General features: G+C 35.3%; 1 protein-coding gene across 3 annotated transcripts; it reads right to left on the reverse strand.

Annotated features, from left to right (window-relative positions):
• Positions 1-1,533: 1,533 nt before the first annotated feature.
• LOC140158598 (kelch-like protein 24) lies at positions 1,534-20,623 on the reverse strand. 3 transcript variants are annotated; one of them, XM_072181753.1, is made up of 4 exons: positions 20,384-20,623; positions 7,534-7,711; positions 4,957-6,033; positions 1,534-4,139 (listed from the first exon to the last, which is right to left on the reverse strand). In XM_072181753.1, exons 2-4 carry the CDS (start codon positions 7,669-7,671, stop codon positions 3,651-3,653), a joined length of 1,704 nt encoding a protein of 567 aa, XP_072037854.1. In that variant the 5' UTR covers positions 7,672-7,711; positions 20,384-20,623; the 3' UTR covers positions 1,534-3,650. The 3 variants fall into 3 exon arrangements, with proteins under 3 accessions (XP_072037854.1, XP_072037855.1, XP_072037856.1); XM_072181754.1 differs by lacking the exon at positions 20,384-20,623 and adding an exon at positions 18,138-18,289; XM_072181755.1 differs by lacking the exon at positions 20,384-20,623 and adding an exon at positions 9,540-9,560.
• Positions 20,624-21,194: the final 571 nt, after the last annotated feature.

Genomic DNA, 21,194 nt, shown 5'->3' on the forward strand with positions numbered 1-21,194 from the left:
AAGATCAAATATTGTCAGGCTTCAATGATCATTTGTACCATCAACAGCCCATATCTGGAATGCCTTTATTCTGCCGATTTAGGATGCCTGGAACACCCTCCCCGAACACATTCCACGAACGAACTACAGAACAGCTTCAAATAGGAGGTTAACCGCTATATTGGCGCCAACCCATCAGCGGTTTCTACCAGACGTTGGATTCCGCTGTAATGCCATGATATATTGTCTAAAAATTCATTCATTTTGATGCAGCCTGTACATGCATACAGCAATTGAGGTCGAATTCTGTTATATATGTTGTTGAAAGTGATTAATGATGAGAGGATTAATGGAGTGTAAGCACCAAAGTAAATTACCACGTAAGGTCACATTTGGAAGGAAGGTATTTCATTATTATATTGTTCATATTTTGAATGAACTGGTATCAGTCATATGCACGAAGCAAAATACGCATACGTTTTGAATATGTCAGTAGGTTACTGATATAATGTAGACTATGCCATAGTCGAATTTTATTAAAAAATATGTTATTATTAGTCATGATGAGCTCATTTCGTTGAAATCAAAATTATACTGATGTTTATTAAAATTAAAGTATTCAATAGTAAAATGGTAATAAAGAGTTAAAAAATATCAGATGATTTGTGACAATAAAAGTAATTAAATGCAACACTATCTTGCATAATTCTAATGGCTCACTTTAATACTCAGAGTATGCAAAATGGGCAAGTGGACTACGGAGAAGTCTACTGATAATGTAATGCATAACAAGCTTACATTAACAAGACCATTATTTTAAATTTATTTTGAAATTGTTTCAATGAATTTTAAATCAGGATGTTACGCCAGATTCCAGAATAATACAGCACTAATTTGTTTCAATTAAAATATATGTTATCTTGTTTTGAAAAAAATAAACATAGTTAAATCTGTTCATTTATACCTCGACCGATAACAGTATGGGAATAAAAGATAGAAGAACCAAAAACATGCATTTTTATGTTGAATATTTTTTGTATGCTTTTAGAACAATCAACCCCAAAGACTTGTTCAGAGATTAATTTCAGTCTTGTATACCGAGTTTTTGTGTGCTCCTTTATAATCAATCATTAAAATGATGACAAAAGAGTGGAATAAACGGTGATATTTTAGCCTATTATTTTGAATACTTAGACTTACGCCAATAAAAAGACATGCTAAGGGTTTCTGTCTTGCCATGAAAGTGACAGAAAATTCTATGCATTGCAAAACCATATATCAACCCCGTCATCAATCATAAAACTAATACATTTAGGTATTATTAAGTTTATTAATGTTTTAGCTTAACACACATTTTACATAATAGCACATTTTCATACAATTTATATCTTTGAAGTGTTAATGTTGATCGATCTGAATTACGAAAAGAGACAAGAACGAAGTAGATGTTGCCACCAAACAAATTATGTTCTTGAATGGAGGAGTAGGTGTGGAACACATGCACATGTAATTAAGATAATAATGTAGACATAAATCACACAAAAGACAATGTCATTTCATATCAGATACTTTGATCGAATTTTACTTTGGTCAACATTTGTTTAAAAGTATAAAATAATTCCCTTGGTACAAAATGGAACTCTTTTTTGAGATCTATGTCAACTCTAAGTTTCAAATTTACAAATAAAATAATACAATTTAATTTAGTAGATAACTCCTCATGCACTTGCAAAATGTGTTAATTTATTGTACACAGCTTACATAGTAAATCGTTGGTTGGAGTTTTAATAAAGAACCTAAATTATATTCAGCACCTACTAATTAGATTTTTGAAAGTAGCACTATCATAAAATATCACATGTTTACATGGCTAATTATTTTTTTTTTAAAGTAGCTAAAAATAGGTTGCTGGAATACCAAATGGATCATGCCACAAACAAAAGTTAACATATATCCGGATATTCTTTCCTCCCAAGCTTCCACGAGGAGGACTTTCTAACAGAACCAGCAACAGTATTACAGTATTACCATATCCTGCGATACCATTGTGCATTTTAACATGCTTTACACAAAAGACCCGGAACATGCCACGATAATTCTTCGCAGCCAGGATCAGCTCCCCGAAGTTCGTCCGTATTTAGACACAAGAACCGAACCCAACAGCAATGTAATGTTACATCTTTCTGTAATACCGTTGCGTAATTTTTCCTACTTTGCACATTATACATCCGAAGGCACAAGAAGGTACCAAATACTTTTACAAGGCTGCAAACTTCGACTAAATATCAAGAAACTTGAATTACGCGATACTACCCATTTTGTAATTTCAAGCATTGCTGATTAAAAATAGATAGGCCTAAAGAAATACTGGACAATTTTGACACGTCGACATTCATACTGATCTCCGGCATTTTTGCACGAGCATATTCAGGTCGTTAGTATTTTGTTGGCGCGAGTATTGAAACTTACAACAGGGATAAGAAACTAGCGCGTAATGAACGCGAGTTTCTGGATATCAAGCTGAAGTAAAATCATGATTACCTATAGTAACGTCTTTATTGTGCTGTCTGTATAGGCACGTAACTCACCATATTTCTGAAATACATTACTTTCATAATCCCTATTATCAAAAACGGCGGGAGAAGAACTAGTATTGCATATACCAATCTTCCACCAGTTTAGTCCATGTATGATCAAAACTGCCAATAATATGTAATGCTAAACAGTGCCATCAAATCCATATGGTGAGTTACGTACCTATACAGACTGCACAATAAAAACGTTATTAGGTAGTCAGGTTTTTATTTCAGCTTGATATCCAGAAACTCGCGTTAATTACGCGCTATTTTCTCACCCCTGTTGTAAGTTTCAATACTCGCGCCAACAAAATACTATTTCAACGGCCTGAATATGCTCGTGCAAAACTGCCGGAGATCAGTATGAATGTCGACATGTCAAAACTGTCCAGTATTTCCTTAGACCTATCTAGGTTTAGTCAGCAATGAGGTTGTGAAGGTAACAAATATCATACAAGAATATGATTTATTACCTCAAATAGTTCAAAATCTGTGTAAATGTCTATTCAAGTTTCAGTAAGACCAGTTACCGTGATTACCTTCTAAATGTGGATTAATACATCTAATTTGGTGCATTTATTTTGTAAAATGGACAAAATACATTTAGTTTCACAAACAAGATGGAAATGAGTTTATACTATCTTGAAGTCAGCGTGAAGCAAACTCCAAACGCAATAATGAAACATTATATTACAAAACAAAATTGCAATATTGATTATAACAATGTGCATAAGAACCTCTTGTGAATCTTCAAAAGTTGTCCAATTAAATGATATAGGTGTACAGCATTTAAAAACATTTGGTATAGTTCTACAATCATGAACAAAATATTAAAAACGCATGAATGAATGATTAATTCCAAATATAATAACAAAGAATTACAAAAGTGCACCATAAATAAATTTGTACCAATCTTACTGGTCCCCAATCTCGCCTTCCATAATTCAATTTTGAGGAGTGACCAGTTGAAAGTGTAAGCATTATGATTGATCAATTATGCCCAAGCTTGGACAATATGGCAAGAATGTGGACCTGTTCCAACTTGGACAAGGGTGTAGATCTATGTAAGATGCATCTTCTTCTAGTCGCCATACATTATGAATCTATAGATAGCTTCTTGCAGACCGTAACACACCCATGGAGTTTCACAGGATATGGAAGTTTATGGCATGGACTCCAACTATTGCTCACAGGATCATAGCATTCTACACTATCTATTGGACTGTTGGGCTGATTCTCGCCTCCCGTCACATATATCTTATCACAGCAAACCGTTGCTGAGCACAGTGCTCTAGTACTGCTCATACTTGCCATCTGACCCCACGTATCAGTTGCCGGACAATAACGGTATACGATTCGAGATAAACACCCGACGATATAGATGTACTCTCCGAGCACCACGGCGGAGATCCCAGATAATGAGTGAGGCATAGGTGTTCGTGGAGTCCACGTTTTGTTCAATGGATCATAGCAGTGGACTTTGTCGGTAGCAGATTCGTTCGATAAGGCACCACCTATGACATATAGCATACCTTCATGGACAGCTGCTGCAGGAGAGCTCACAGGTTCTGGCAATGGGGTCACCTGTAAAGAAACAAATTGCATGTGAGAAGTTGTACACAATTTCAACTCATTTAAAAACAAAGAATGTGTAATTGAATAACTACACATTTCCTCTGGAAAGGCAACCGTTACTCTGAGTTTCAATGGTTGAATGGTTGAATAACTATATAGAATATTCTGGAGCGTTTCGATTTCATTTAAACAAAAACAAGAGACTCTTAAGGAAAATAAAAAGGCTTGACTACTTTATTTATGATTAAAGAGTTTAACTTCAACACTACACTATTTTTCGCTCACCTGGAACGTTTTCACTAGTTCGACTAGTGTCTTCAGCAGATGGTGATGCTGTGATGGTATCTTGTCTACGATCGGGATAACCTTCACTGATGACGTCATATGATTGACAGAATGACGTCATAGGATGTTACGATGTAGCGGCGCCCCCCTGGGCATCAGTAGGTTGTCCCAAATTGGGTCTATTTCGTCATCAGTGAAGGTTATCCCGATCGTAGACAAGATACCATCACAGCATCACCATCTGCTGAAGACACTAGTCGAACTAGTGAAAACGTTCCAGGTGAGCGAAAAATAGTGTAGTGTTGAAGTTAAACTCTTTAATCATTTTATCTACCACTACGTATGAATATCCACTCGTATACTTTATTTATAGTTTAAGGTTTTATTCATAATTGTTGAAGGTGGCAGTCAGCGGTTGAACGCAAAATATGTCCAATTACTTAGTTCAAATTGTCGATCAGTACACAAGACTGAGCTGGAAACAATACGGTACCACATATTATCTCTCTTTTGTTTTCAAAAAGAAAGAAGATAAACTTACCGCTTCCCATTTACCAGAAGCCGGATTGAAACGATCAACAGCTGCCAATCTTGAAGCGCCATCGTATCCACCAACGAGGTACACCACGTCTTTGAGAGAAGCACACGCATGTCTTTGTCTTTTCCTACTTCCCATTGTAGCCATCTCAAGCCATGTCTCTTCTCCGGTCCAATACAACCAAACTTTGCCATCCAATCCTGTCACGCAGATATTGTTACCAACAACAGCAACACTTCCAACAGATTCCACAGAATTCGGCAGCTGTGTCAAAGTGGACCATTTCCGATCCATCGGGTCGTAGCATTTCAAGTCTTTCAGTTTTGTGTTTGCTGGTCCAACACCACCTACTATCACTACTAATCTTCTGGATCGAGTCTTTGTACGCCGTCGTCGGAGAATTGTACCGGTGAAGCGATATTTACCAGATGTTCTAGAGATAAACTCTTCAGGAGCACCAATGTTTCGTAGTATCTCATCAGATACACTTGAGTCGTTCAAATATTTATTTGACATGAGATGTGGTCTTACGTGAGACATCATTTGTTGCATGTAAGGTTCCCGGATCGACAAATCGGCATTTACCCATTTAACTATGATCTGGTAAACTTCTTCCTCTGCTTCCACGACCAGATCATCACTGGAGACGTAATGTTCTAATAAATCACGTGGCAAGTCTAATATCTCATTATGTTTACATATATCGGTAAACCTACTAAGAGCAAGCGTCCAAGCTTTGTTACTCAACGCAAGACAAGAATGGCGCTCTGCAAATTTATAGATACCAAAACAGTTCGTTACGTCTAGTTGCTTATCAAGAAACGTTGCACATGCTTCTCGTACAGGCACGATTTGCAGGAGATCAGCTGCTTCTAATAACTGTTGGACATTGTCTGAGGTTATTTGTACCTTTCCAGTGTAAATAAAGTCTAGAATGAGTTCCATGCCGGCTGCTTTGATCCCTTGGATTACGATGACATTCTCACGACTTTCACGCATGTTACTGGAGAACATACCTTTGAAGTAGGCACTAGATGAAACAAGAACATTCCGATGGCAGTAGTAATCTATACCGTCAACCTGTATATCAAAGGTGAAATAAATAATAATAATAATTTGGTATCTTAAGCAATGGACAAGAATGATCTTCAGTTTGAAACAATCTTAGGACAACTTTACCTTTACAAGCTATCCTATTCCTAAGATGCTAATATTTCACCTTACATGGCAGTATAGTTTTCCACAATGTACATTCAAAATAAACAAACAACGGTAAATCAAAAGCGAGAAAAATAACAGAATTTTTCCAAAGGATTCTTTTCATAATATTTATCTTATAGCTTAACGTAATGACGCTTGAATTAATCTGATCAAGTTGAATTATTTTTAATTGTCTTTGCTTTTATGACAAACGAACAATTATTTCACTTTGGCTATGACCACAGATGTATGATACGTGCAATTTGAAACGAACTCAAATTGAATAATTACCGAAATGACTATTAAAACGTGATATTTACTATAAATGTACTCTACCATGTCTACAGTTAATCACTTAGTTCCATCAACATGTAGACATGTGATACAAAACATATTTGACTTTGGTCCAAATGTATAGTTAACCACGCTGCCTAAAATAAATTAGTTAGCGTAGGAAATTGCTTTGATTTTTCATTTTGAATTCTAACCCATTGTGAACCTGATTGGGCAGTGACCTGGATCTAGTTTCATTCACGCTATATCTGATATAGATTACTGATAACCGCCAAGTATGTATAAAAGTGTCATGGCGTGAAATAAGTGCTAGATTTCTCACTTTCAAGAATTTCATAAATACGACTGAAAACGAATGCACTCAGCGCAATTGTTATGTTTACGCAGATAATATGTAGTATTAGTCAGTCTTTTCATTCATTGCTAAAAGTAACTCCCATACGATTGACAAATCTTTCCGACCATGCTACATGACTTTATTTTCTTTAGGTTATCTAAATATTTATAGAACAAATAAATAAGTCGATCTTTTCTTGATTGACGCGGTTTTGCTGTGAGAACATTTATTAAACAAAACGACAGGTATTTTTGACACACAGAAACCAACACAGTAATGTAGTTTGACCATCCTACAATACAATGTGTAACAGCTTCGTAAAGAATATTAATATAAATAATGGTTCAACACTACTGAGAGCCAGTAGCCAGCAGGGTGTCCGAGGGGGCAGACTGCCCCTCGGACACACTAAAATGGGGACGAAAAAGCATGAAAATGGGGACGAGAAGAAGGGGAGAAAGAGGGAAAGAAGCGGGAGGAGAGAGAGAGAAGAAAGAGAGGGAGAAAGGGGAGGAGAGGGAGAAAGAGAAGGAAAAGGAGAAGGAGAGGGGAAAGAGAAGGGAAAGGGGAGGAAGGGAAGGGAAAAGAAAAGGGAAATGGAGGAGAGGGAGAGTAAAAATAGGGAAGATACTGACGTTTGCAACCCCGGACTGACAATGCTGGCTACGAGCCTGCTGAGAGCATAAGCATCATATACCAGTATTCAAGTATATATTATTACTTTTGTTCAGACTACAAGTTGAGCCTACCTGTAATGCCACATCGGTAAACTGTTGGGATTGTCTGAGTTCCTGTAACCCATTCAGTAGATCTGATCCATGAAGGTTGAGTCGGAACTCAAAGCCACCTTCGTTTGTGTTCCCTTGTTGATCCAGAGTTGTATCCATGACGACTAGGTAAATTGGGCGCTCACGGGAGTGTGATTATCTATAGAAAATACAAGGACATTGATAGATACTTTAATTTAATTTGGTGAAGGTACAGAAGGGGCATGACTTGTACTCCGGTTCACCAATAATTTGTACAACTATGGCACATTAACCCGGCACATTAAGAATTCTCATGGCAAGGTAATCTTTCCCGGCTCCGAGTCATCAATGAGTTCAACCAACACGAAGTACAATTGTAGCACATTAACAAATCTCATAGTAAGGTAGTCTTTCCTGGCCACAGTTCACGAATAAATTCAACCAACACAAAGTACAACTGTGACACATTAACAAATCTCGGCAAATCGCATATCATGGTAGTCCCCTCTGGTTTCGGTTTGCTATCAATGCAACCAACATGAAGTACAATTGCGGCATACTGATTAACAAATCTCAAAGGTAATTTTTCCTGGCTCTGGTTTACCAGTAATCTTAAGTTCAAGTTCAAGTTTATGTCACCATCATCATATCATATAGTAACAAAATATCAAGAAAATGATGGTAGGACAATCACAACACGAAGTACAATAATTGGAGTACATTAACAAATCTCATAGCAAGGCAGTCTTTCCTGACTCTGGTTCACCAATAATTTCAACTTACACGAAGTACAACTGTGGCACATTAACAAATCTCATAGCAAGGTAGTCTTTTCCGGCTCCGGTATACTAATAAATGCAACCAACACGCAACATGACGAAGTTCAACTATGGCACATTAACAAATCTCATAGCAAGGTTGTCTTTCCTGGCTCTGGTTTACCAATAAGTTCAACCAACACGAAGTACAAATGTAGCCCATTAACAAATCTCATAGCAAGGTTGTCTTTCCTGGCTCTGGTTTACCAATAAATTCAACCAACATGAAGTACAACTGTAGCACATTAACAAATCTCACAGCAAGGCAGTCTTTCCTGACTCCGGTTTACCAATAAGTTCGTCTTACACGAAGTACAAAGTACAAATGTGGCACATTAAGAAATCTTATATCAAGGTAGTTTTTCCTGGCTCAGGTTTACCAGTAAGCTCAACTAACACGAAGTACAACTGCGGTGCATTAACAAATCTCATAGCAAGGTAGTCTTTCCCGACTCCGGTTTCCTAATAAGTTCAATCAACACGCAACATGACGAAGTACAACTATATGTCACACAAACAAATCTCATAGCAAGCTATATAGTTTTTCCTGACTCCAATAAATTCAACCAACACGAAATACAACTGGGCACATTAACAAATTTCATAGCAAGGTACCGGTAGTCTTTCCTGGCTCCGGTTTACCGATAAATTCATCTAAACACAACTACAACTGGGGCACATTAACAATTCTCATGGCAAGATAGTTTTCCTGGATCCGGTTTACCACTAACTTCCTTACACGAAATACAACTGTGGCGCATTAACAAATCTCATATAGCAAGGTAGTTTTTCCTGGCTCCGGTTTACCAATCAATTCAACTAACACAAATGAGACTGAGGCACATTAACAACTCTCATAGCAAGGTTGTCTTTCCTGGCTCTGATTTACCAATCTCATTGCAAGGAAGTTTTCCCAGACTCCAATAAATTCAACCAACACAAAATACAACTGTGGCACATTAACAAATCTCATAGCAAGGTAGTCTTTCATGGATCCTTATCCTCTAAATCCAAGTAACACAAAATACAACTGAGGCACATTAACAAATCTCATAGAGCATTTCCCAAGGCATTCATGGCTCCGCTCATCCAATAAATTCAACTAACGCAAAATACAACTGTGCACATTAACAAATCTCATAGCAAGGTAGTCTTTTCTGGCCTGCTTATCCAATAAGTTCAACTTACACGAAATACAACTGTGGCACATCAACAAATCTTATAGCAAGGTAGTTTTCCTGGCTCCGGTTCACCAATATGTTCAACCAACACCAACATTATGACGAAAAACCTGTAGCATATTAACAAATCTCATAGCAAGGAAGTCTTTCTTGGCTCCGCTTATCCAATAAATCAACCAGCACGAAGTACAACTGTAGCACTTGCATTAACAAAACTCATAGCAAGGTCGTCTTTCCTGGCTCTGGTTTACCAATATGTTCAACCAACACGAAGTACAACTGTAGCACATTAACAAATTTCATATAGCAAGGTAGTCTTTCCTGGCTCCACTTATCCAATAAGTTCAACTAACAAGAAATACATCTGTGGCACATCAACAAATCTTATAGCAAAGTAGTTATTCATGGCTCCGGTTCACCAATAAACGTTATTAATATTAGTGATTTGTGATGAGATTTAACTTGGAATCGTAGGGTGACAATGATTGGAGCTAAAATCCGATAAAGCATAGATCGTTCTTGAATAATGTTGCCATGTTTCTGATAATGCAGATGATTTATAGATCCAATTGAATCACTAATTAATTCCCAACATGTGTGCATAATGTCTTTAGCATTTCTCACCGCCAAGTATGAGAATAAACACGTTAGGACTAACACGAACAGTTTTGGAATGATTGCGCTGAAAGGGTAACATGAAGATTACGTAATTGCTATTATAGTATTAATAATCTGTACGTAAAAAACAAGATACAAAAAATCGTGTATTAGGAATGTTTACCACGCCTTAAATATCTATATTTTATATTCGCATACAATAATATGAACTTGATTTACCCCGCCTAGATAATATAATAGCTGTATGTAGGAAATCGATAATATTATACACGGATCAATTAAGACTATTAGTAATGGGTATTCCCATCTGGCGTCCAATCCAAATAGTTGCCTATTTATAGTATTTCTACATAATTTATGTAATTGCTGCAAATAGGGAAGATCGTTAAATCGAAGTCATCTGCTTTATGGCATTGAACCTCAAGAACGTGAAAAGTACAACTTAATCGATACAACAGCACTAGGAAGTAAATTGTCATCAGTGTTTTAATAAAACCTATTTTTTAAAAGAATAACATTTGTTTCTATGTTTAATTGACGCGTTATCAGGAACTATGACAGCTATAAAAATCATTTTCATCCAGTAACAAACCCTTACGTCCCACTTTTTTTTTAAATTCAGAAACATGTTATTGCCACTCTTTTACACCGAACACCACTGGCTCGTAATTTTCGGCTTTTTAGGACACGTAATTTTAATACAAGAATATATAATTATTATTTTGTACTTCACTGCAAATTAGCATTAACGTTATACATATTTGCTTAAGATATTAATATTGCACCGCTTATAAGCGGAAGAATAGTTTGATAGATATAATATTACTGTAACAAATAAGCCTATCTTTACCACGTCACGAGTGTAACATTTCACGTCAATTCTTTGCGCTACATGAACAATGCGCCAGTATTTTATTGTTTGCTAGAGCGTTTCATTTGATGAAGTCAATGTTGTCAAACCTCATTAAATCATGATGAATAGTTTTATTACAACTTTGAACTCGGATTCTATTATTTAATATGTTTAAAGAAACCTCTTGGTAACAAATTATTTCAAATTGGCACGAGAAATTATTTTATCAATTTTTGATATCCTAACTATAGATTTCTCACAATTGAAAGTTGCGAAAAAAAGTTGAGGCACATACTTGCATGGCTTGAGAGAGGAATTAATTGCTCAAAATATTCATAACTTGGCTATATATCATAAGTGAAGATTTACCAACTTGCAGCTCCTCACTGAAAAAAAAAAAACCAGTGTGTACAGCAGGTATTTTGTAAACATGTTTGTAGTTTTGATGGTCTACGTGCAGGAATTCAATTCGGTGATTTGACGTGTGTTTAGGTTCTATATTGTAAATATGTTTTCAAATTTGTGTTTATGGTTTACAAATCGGCTACAAGAAAAGAGTTTAATATGTAGACACTTTTTTCGCGCGATCAGAGAAAAGTCCGCGATATGCCTAAGACATTAATTATGATGGTTATATAAATGGACAAAGATGTTCAACTGGAAGCACCATCAACTTGAATCATTATGCTTATGTCACCTACTACAAAGAAAATGAATAGGTGGATTAAGGAGCAACTAATTCCAAACATTGAAGATAGACCAGAACATTGTCAGCGTTGTATGAAAGAAAGAGGGAACACTCGTTTATCTTCTGAATGTTATATTATAATAGATATTCATAAAAGTCGTACAAAATATAATTTTATCAGAAAATTTAAATTTTATTCTACTATAGATTGCTCTATCCCGATTGGTTGAGGACAACAATGCTCAGTCATGCACAGAAACTTACAGATTGGGGAAATTCCCGATAATAAAAAGACATCAAGTAATGAGGAAGTGTTAAAGTGGCATGGAAATCCGATTGGTCAAGAGTTGTTCCGGGAGTTATTCCGGGAGTTGATCTGGAATAAGTTGGAATATATCTTGCGTATAAACTGGCAGGAGTTATTCATGAACATGATACAGAAGTTTGAAATGAGTAAACCATAAAGCTGTATTTATACAGCCCTATGGAGTAAACGCACGAATTTGAGATGGATGTTGGAAAGAAAATTGAGGCTGTTGTATCATAAACATGTCCATAAAATAAAAATTATAACCCCCGCAAAAAAAATCCGCCTCATTTGGTCGTGTTGCTTCACAAATAATTCCTTAAAATTTACACAATTTAGCTGAAAATTAAATTTACCAACCCTCTTTGCACAGATTTTGTGTTTAACGTGATGTTTCTGGTGGTGGATCAATTGCTATATAGCGCTAAAATACTTATACACAGTTAATTTTTAAAATGTGCTTTGACATAAAATTTAAAAAAAGGACGTTGTTTTGAGACATTTCATTATATAGTACCGGTAATAAGGTATCTGTGATTTATCTTCGAAACCGTCGCGTTTATATTACAAAATACTAGAAAAAATATACAGGCTATAACTTTTCCAAGTGAAAACACTATTTGAAACAATTTCATCGCGACACTGAGCTTCAATAGATGGTCTGAGATTATTGCTGGAATAATACCAATATTCGCAAAGGCAGAGAATGGTATAATTTGAATTCAATTAAGCGGAAAATGATCGTCTGCTGAAAAGAGAAGTTTTCAACATGTCAACACATTTTGGTGGACATCTCGGATAAATTTCAAACATACCGTATTCACTCGATAGTTAGCATATGTGCTTACTATCGAGGGCTTTTGAAAACGTGCAAAAACGAAAAAAAAAAAATGAACAGTGCCATCCACAAAAGTGCCAAAAGTGTAAAGGGTTTTGAGCAAATCATCGATACACATAGCTATAGGCTATACGAACAATTAAACCTACTAATTTGTGTGTTAACTGCATTAGCTCAGTTGGTAAAGCGACAGACTTTGCATCATCTTAAGAAGAGCGAACTGAGCAGGAGTTCGAGGCTCGTTATAAACTTTTCCGTTGCTTTATTTTTTATTTTGGGGTTTGAGCTTTTCTTGATAAATTTAATCTTTGTTTTTCATTTTGTTTCTTTATTGTTTTTTATTTGCTTTATTTTGTTTTGTTTTTTCTTTTCTTTTCTTTTTCTCCTTTCTTTCTTTTTTGTTCTATTCATACTGGGGCCATGGGTTATTTATTCAAAACATACGAACAATTCAACCCGCAAATGTATGTCTGAACCCCATTAGCTCAGTTTGGAAAACTCCGGACTTCGAGACTCGATGAAGTTCAAATCTGTTCAGTATTTCACTATTTAGATTTTTTTTCTCTGCCATGTTTGTTTTACAGGTCTTTTTTTAACTACGAATATAGGCCTACATTTGACAATTCTTGAAGGTTTTTTGTGGGCTTTTTATTTATTTATTTATTTATTTATTTATACCAAAGGAACAATTAGAGATCAGTTGGATTAAAAGTGGAGTGGTTACATAACTCCTTGGTAACTGGATCACGCACCTCTTTGAAGGCAAATAAATACGCTCATTTCGTTCCTTTCGTTCTAATAGACAAAGTGATAATCGGATTACACGTAACACTTCGCTGGCGAATAATTGGATCAACTTTAAAATTTCACCCCTACATCCAATTTCATGCATTTCTACACCCATGCATGCTACACCTCAATGGCAGACATAGCTGCTGAGACTTTGTGTTGCAATCATATCGATCGTGGTGCAGAACTCAAAAGCGTGATCCAGCTGACAGTGATAATCGGATTACACGTAACATTTCCCTTGCGAATTGTTACGCATAGTCGTGCTAAAAGTCGGTCGATACATGTTGAACTCAGCACAATTCAGAAATACGCGTTTTTGATTTGAAAATTCTCGGTCAAATAAAAACTTTTTTTCAGTAATGTTGAATAAAAAATGTTGAATAAAAACATAGTTCTTGGATATACATTTGAAAAAAAATCCCGGTGTTAAAATTAGGCACGAAATTGTTTCCTGTTTGATTTTGATAGGACTCAGCTTCACCTAGACTGCGGAACTTAGTCCTCAATGATAGTCAGTCATTTATCTTTTGGTCGTTATATGACTATCATGATACATCTCCGAGGAGCAATTTCAGACAATTGCTTGGGATTACTGGGGCAGAGGTTAATTGAATCCTTTCATGACCACTGATGCATAGTCAAGTCTGACAAGGACACTCGGCACGAATTGAAAGACCATGTCACTCTCGACAAAAGAATGCATGCATGTCAAAGGTCATACGACACCAATTGGTGTTTGTTATGCTCATCGAAATATGTACAGTAGGTCTATGTCTGGTTCCCTTCATTGTAATGTCCTTCCATACTTCTCAAACCCACTTGGTGATCAGAATTCATCTTTGGCTTGCTGTTATGTCATTGTTGGCGTATTTTTGGCCATTTAATCAGGGACTGGAAACAGATTATTGATAGCTATTGTCAAGCTATTGTTATCAGATTATCTTTTCGACCTTCGATTGTATGCGAGTTGCGCCGAGTGCGCTATGTTTAATTTTTTTTTTTACTCATGTTGCCCTACTAAATATAAAAAAACATCAAAATATTCCAATATCTTTTTTAAGTTATGTAAAATTGTGTAAAATGTCTATCCTTTGTCGAACACAATTTCTGTGTAGCATGGAAAATCATTTACATAGGATTTTGAAGACAAAATGTGATAATTTTGTGGAGATACAGAATGCTAGAACAAACAAAATTATATTTTTTCTGGAATGTGTACACCGTACGCTTGGTATTCCTACTGATTTCGATACTGAAATAATTCTTAAGATGATGTTCTTTGAAGATTTATGTTGGCATTTCTAGAGTCTGTCATTATAGGCAAACATGTAGGCTCATTTCGCAATGTACAAGACAAGCCACGCGCTGTGTTGTAACTGTGTTTGGATTCGTACCAGGGTCTATTGATCAACGTATTATTCATGCTTGCTCAACTGAGGATAATTTGTAAACCAGCAACTCGCATGGTACAATGGGTGGAAGCCGTTTACAGTCCCTCCATATATAGAGGCCTTGCATGTGACGTATCATCCCGTAAATATGGCGGACTACTCAAATGCATTCAATAAAAGCATGATTGCAATCTACCGTGACAGTTCGTCTCACACACATAACCCTGCACTACGATCAAATAGGTTGATGACAACATTTGATTGAATGGACTGCACTCCGCTATAACTATACGGTGAAGGACACCGGTTCAAATCCTTTGTCTGGAGCCAATCGATAATTTCATGCAGGGCCTCTATACAAGGTCCCTGATTCAATAAAGCACACAATGTAACAGGCACAATTGAATCGGAGCGGGATTTCACATGTTACACAATGAGCGTGTTTATAGTGAGACAGTCTTTCCGTTATTTAGCTAAACTACCGCGCAGTCTAGATTTGCAATGGTTAGTAAAACATAAACAAATATAGACTGCGTGGCAGTCCAGCTAAATACCGCATAATCTGGCTCACTATTAAAATTATAAAATGCAAAAGATTTCTTTGCGGTTAAAAAGCATGTCCATATCACGTTTAAGTCGCAGTTATTGTGTCCTTCTTGATGTAAAACGAAGTCAGTATTTTGAAATAGACTGCGGAACTCAGTCTTCAATGATAGTCATTTGATATAAGGGAACCATCATCAGAGCCTTTGAAAAATATGGAATTTCTGTAGCGTGTAATGGCAAAGAGGACCATGACCACCTCATTTTAAAATTGAGGGCATACCCAACTACATTGTTGAATAAACAGCCCATGACCCCAGTATGAATAGAACAAAAAAGAAAGAAGAAAAAGAAAAGAAAAGAAAAAACAAAACAAAATAAAGCAAATAAGAAACAATAAAGAAACAAAATGAAAAACAAAGATTAAATTTATCAAGAAAAGCTCAAACCTCAAAATAAAAAACGGAAAAGTTTATAACGAGCCTCGAACTCTGCTCAGTTCGCTCTTCTTAAGATGATTCAAAGTCTGTCGCTTTACCAACTGAGCCATTGCAGTTAACACACAAATTCGTAGGTTTAATTGTTCGTATATAGCTATGTGTATCGATGATTTGCTCAAAACCCTTTACACTTTTGTCACTTTTGTGGATGGCGCTGTTCATTTTTTTCCGTTTTTAAGCACATGTGCTAACTATCGAGTGAATACGGTATTTGTGTGAAATATTTATTTATATTTGCGCAAGTTTCAAACAAAGAGCCAATTGTTTTTGGCTGCGTATTTTGTAACTATGTTGTGATGTTGATTTGTTTTTATGTGCGTTCTCATCCAATAAAAATCAATTTATATTGAAAAGACAAGCTATTTTGTTTGTTGCTTTAATTATTGAATTATTTAAAAAAATATTGTTAAAATTACGTAGATGAAGTCGGTATTTCTTAACGAATCAAAACAAAGACACATTTGGTCCTCACACTGACGTATAAAATAAAGCGTTTAATTTAAACAGCTCAAGTCTTAGAGCCCAGACAATGCAATATTGGATTCTAGGCAATAGGAGGTACACAGGTAAGGTAGCAATAAAACGATTCACTTCATTTGATCTTCTGTATCATGTTCATTATTTATTAATTAGTTCCACGGATCAGTTACCAATATTATACGTGTATTTTTGCTCAGCATGCTGTAGGCATTTATGTTTCGTTATGGTTCAATTCTTTAAGTTCAGTTCAACAGCACGGGGTAAGCATTGTTTTTTATTTTACCTGTGTGTATTTGTTTGTTTACGTATCCAAACAATATACTGCAGTGATGTGTATTTAAAGTTGAAGTTCAATGTGAATCATATCAGCAGTGGTTTCCCAGGCTTCACATCCAGTGATCAATAAACGTTGTGATTTGTATCCATTCATGTATAATAATTATGTAGTTTGTTTATCCCACCCACGTTGCAAATAATTGATAAATTTGCACGCATTTTAAACCGACCTGTTTAAATAGACCTTTTCCCTAAATCATGTATGCACTATTCATCAAATAATGCAAGGAAGTAACAATAAGGAAGTAACTTATTCACTCCTTAATGGTCTAAATAATTTACATTGTGATGCGATTGTAGCGATCATGCAGGGAATTTTGCTCGAACGTTTTCGTGAGCACTGTTTTCTACTCCTTATTACAACAAAATATTGAAAAGGTTCGCCCATTTTTATTGGATATAAAAAGGGGCCTACTAGAAGTAAGAAGATGTATTGCACTGCCATTATAGCCAATAGCACATATATTTTCAATATTTTGTAACATTGGAGTGCAACACCTCCATTGCAAGTTAAAACGAGACACATTTAATAACGGGAACATGGGTAATCGGTTAATTGTTCTCCGTCTGTTTTTTTATTTTGTTTTTGAAACGCCTGCCGCTTCTAAACACGCCATTGGATTAACGTGAAACGGCCAGACATTTAAATATAAAGTATTATAATTAAAGCCTGATTATTTCATATGGATCAAATGGCGTGTTTGGATTTTTTTAAAGGACTTTACAAAAACGGCAAAAAACGGATGGAGTCTGATTTAGATACATCCTATAATATGATCCAAAATCCAGGGGCACTTATGAAATATACTGCAATTTCATAACCAAATTATAAACAAGGAATAACATTATTACTAAGCTTCACACACCATGTGCGCTGAAAATGGTGATGATAACGATTTAGTGTCATTACATGGTGATGGATAGTTAATGTGAGGATGACCATAGATTTTAAAATCTATGGGACCCTATGGGATGACATACTCTGAAGAAAAGTCTTTGTTCAGTCTGTATAATTATTATACAGAATCACTGCTAAAACTTAAGAACAAGTTGCTCTTTGCTGAACAAGTAAAAGAACAAAATCTTGAAGAAAATAATAACGAAAAAAAACAAGAAGAAAAACCAGGGAAAATATGACACAACATCCAATGTGGGAATAAAACAAAACGTATAAACAAAGTTGAAACCCGACGCAAAACTTTTTCTTTTTCAAGCAGAAAAAAAGAAAGAAAAAAAATCAATATAAAACAAAAACATACCATGGAACTTCACACGGCTGAATGTCGTTACAATGGACGTCAATGGTAAAGAACCAGGAGAAGGAATATACGGAAACCCGAGTTCAGAACTTCAGAAATGTGACTACCAGGTACTACCTGATAATTATGTACTTTGTATACAAATAATGAATAAATAAAGTGCCTTTACACGACCAGCCTTTCAACTTGACTGACGTATAATGTTTATCACGCTGTTTCCTTTTCAAATAATGTTCAATATTTACCATGCCTGATTTTACGATTTATTTGCCTGATTGGCTATAACAATAACTTATTGTTCTGTAAGAGAAAATCAAACAATAGTTTCCTTTTGTCTCTAAACAAAGTGTGAAAAAGGACTATTAAGAATTATTGTAATTGCCTGTTACCTCGACCTAGCCGGTAATAACTTATGCAGTATGCACTGTATTCATTGGGACAGGAACAACCAATCCAAAAGTTAAATCCATTCACGTTTGTGTACGTTATGCCTTACGCAAAGAAAGAAAGAAAGAAAGAAAGAAAGAAAGAAAGAAAGAAAGAAAGAAAGAAAGAAAGAAAGAAAGAAAGAAAGAAAGAAAGAAAGAAAGAAAGAAAGAAAGAAAGAAAGAAAGAAAGAAAGAAAGAAAGAAAGAAAGAAAGAAAGAAAGAAAGAAAGAAAGAAAGAAAGAAAGAAAAAAAGAAACAAAGAAAGAAAGAAAGAAAGAAAGAAAGAAAGAAAAAAAAAAAAAAAAAAAAAAGAAAGAAAAAAAAAAAAGAAATAAAAAAAAAGAAAACAAAAAAACAAAAAAGAAAGAAAGAAAGAAAGAAGAAAAAATAAAAAAGAAAGAAAGAAAGAAAGAAAGAAAGCAGTTCATGACTTTCTGGAAAGCTTTGGATTGAAACATGCAACGGGTATGTACCAATTCAAGCTACACCACCCGTTCTGCAAAACTGGATTTTTTTTAATAATTATTGATTCCAATGTTTAATATCATATTACTATCTAATGAGTAGGCCTACAGTTTAATATAATTCAAAATCCATTAGGTATAAAATTTAAATGCAAGCAGCATCGCCATGAAAAAAAAAATCTTTTATAAGTTTATGTATACAAACATCAGGTCCAAGGCAACCACCTAACACTATACCACCATGGCTAGGTCTAGCTCTATGGTCAATATTTTGGTTCTGTTTAATTGTTACAACCATAATGCCATAATGAATTACAAGCTGACTCATTCTACAAATCAATGGGCGATGTTTAGATTTGTTTCGATTTTTACGCCAGACATGATCGGCAGAGCTGCATAGTGCATGAGCTGATGATCTGAGCTGACATCACGGCGCATACACAAATAACATTATTTTGATTTGCGACAAAAAGTAAAATAAAAAAATGGTTTTGGCATAACAATACGACGCAGATAGGAGAGGACTGTTGGTAGATAATTTGGATGCAAGAAAATGTTGAAATGAAATGATTAAAATCCAAATAGGCCTATATACATGCAGGCATGATAACCAATTAAGCGTGTACAATGTAGTATAGTAATTGAAATCAAGGTCCAAGGACATAAAGCTAAGAAATATTAATTACTGCATTGTAATATGTATTGTATTGTAATTTGGTCTCATCTGTGCCATTATTATTTTATATACATTGTATGTATGTCACGTTGTGGCCTACAGGATATAAAAGATACGTTCTATTTTTTTTATGAAAAGGTAAAAAATACCTCTAATTTATTTCACCTCATCGTGCAGTCTTTTTTCACAAATTTCACCGCAAATGATTTTATAAAAAAGCAACTATGAACATATTAATTTACTCATTTTCAAAGAATAGGTTATTGTCTGCGATAAAACTTGGGGATGATTTGAAATCAATTTCGACACATAGGCCTAATGTTTTTATTAAATGATAAAAACCTCGCATAATTATGCAAGAGAAAATAAATACTAGAAAGCAACACACATCAACTATAGGCCTACTGCAACTGACTGCAATGATTCCGACCGAATTTACAAGCAGCAAGTCATTCCTGAAGTCATTAAGATAGGCCTATATCAGGTCCGGGTATCAGATACGTTCAATGCATCAATGTTAGCAATTGATGCTATTTTAGTCGCATATTAAATGATCTGTAACCAATTAGGACTCAGGCCAAGTGCATACCAGAGAGAATATAATTCACTAACGCCTAAAATGTATACACCTGTGTTAATAGGTCTATTTTTAATTATAGTAAAACCATAATGCTTACCTCGTCGATATGCACTAATCTTCCACAGTTCACAGACAAAATGATAGGACAGAATCATTTTACATGTTATAGCCTATTATTTGCAATATCGCCATCCGTATATTCCGTACAGCAACAAAAACACAACACACTCACATGTGTACTGAATTCAACAGGTGGTTACCGATCTAATGCAGTGCCTGTTGTTATATATTTGATATATATATTCTGTGTTTTCATGTGGTTCCATTCATACTTTGTAAATCAATGAAGCGTCATAGACCATGGGACTGCTGGTAAGGTAAATCTACTCTATAGTGAGGACGCTGTTTTTATAATCGAATTGACACTGCCATAGGGTAATGCCACAGTTTGGGTGTAAGATAAATTGAGTTGCGAAGACGAAGAGAAAATGAGGAATAATAAACGGTATGAAGTTAATTCGCCGAAATCTCTTAAAATTTTACAGCTTAAGGTTGGTCTTAACCCTGGAATTATGGAAACTTTCGGGCATCATAACTGCTAAATTGTTGGTCTAAAGTATATAAAAGTATACATATTAGAATGGCAAAGACTTGATAAATTGATCTGTGAGTCCAAATTTGGGCCAAAGTGCTCATGTTGGCCCCAAATCCCCCCAAAACGGGTTTTTTGGCCCACTTCTTTTTCGTACAACGTAACAAAAAAATTATTAGGGGGCCTAGGCCAAAATTTGTTTTATTTATTTTTAACAACTAGATAAAAATATCTAGGAACTGTTTTTTTATTTTTTTTTATTTTGACCAACTTCACCAAAAATATTTTTTTGGGCGAAAATAAGACTTTTTTATGA

This window comes from Amphiura filiformis, chromosome 8, assembly GCF_039555335.1.
Source record: "Amphiura filiformis chromosome 8, Afil_fr2py, whole genome shotgun sequence".
In the NCBI taxonomy this organism is placed as follows: Eukaryota; Metazoa; Echinodermata; class Ophiuroidea; order Amphilepidida; family Amphiuridae; genus Amphiura; species Amphiura filiformis.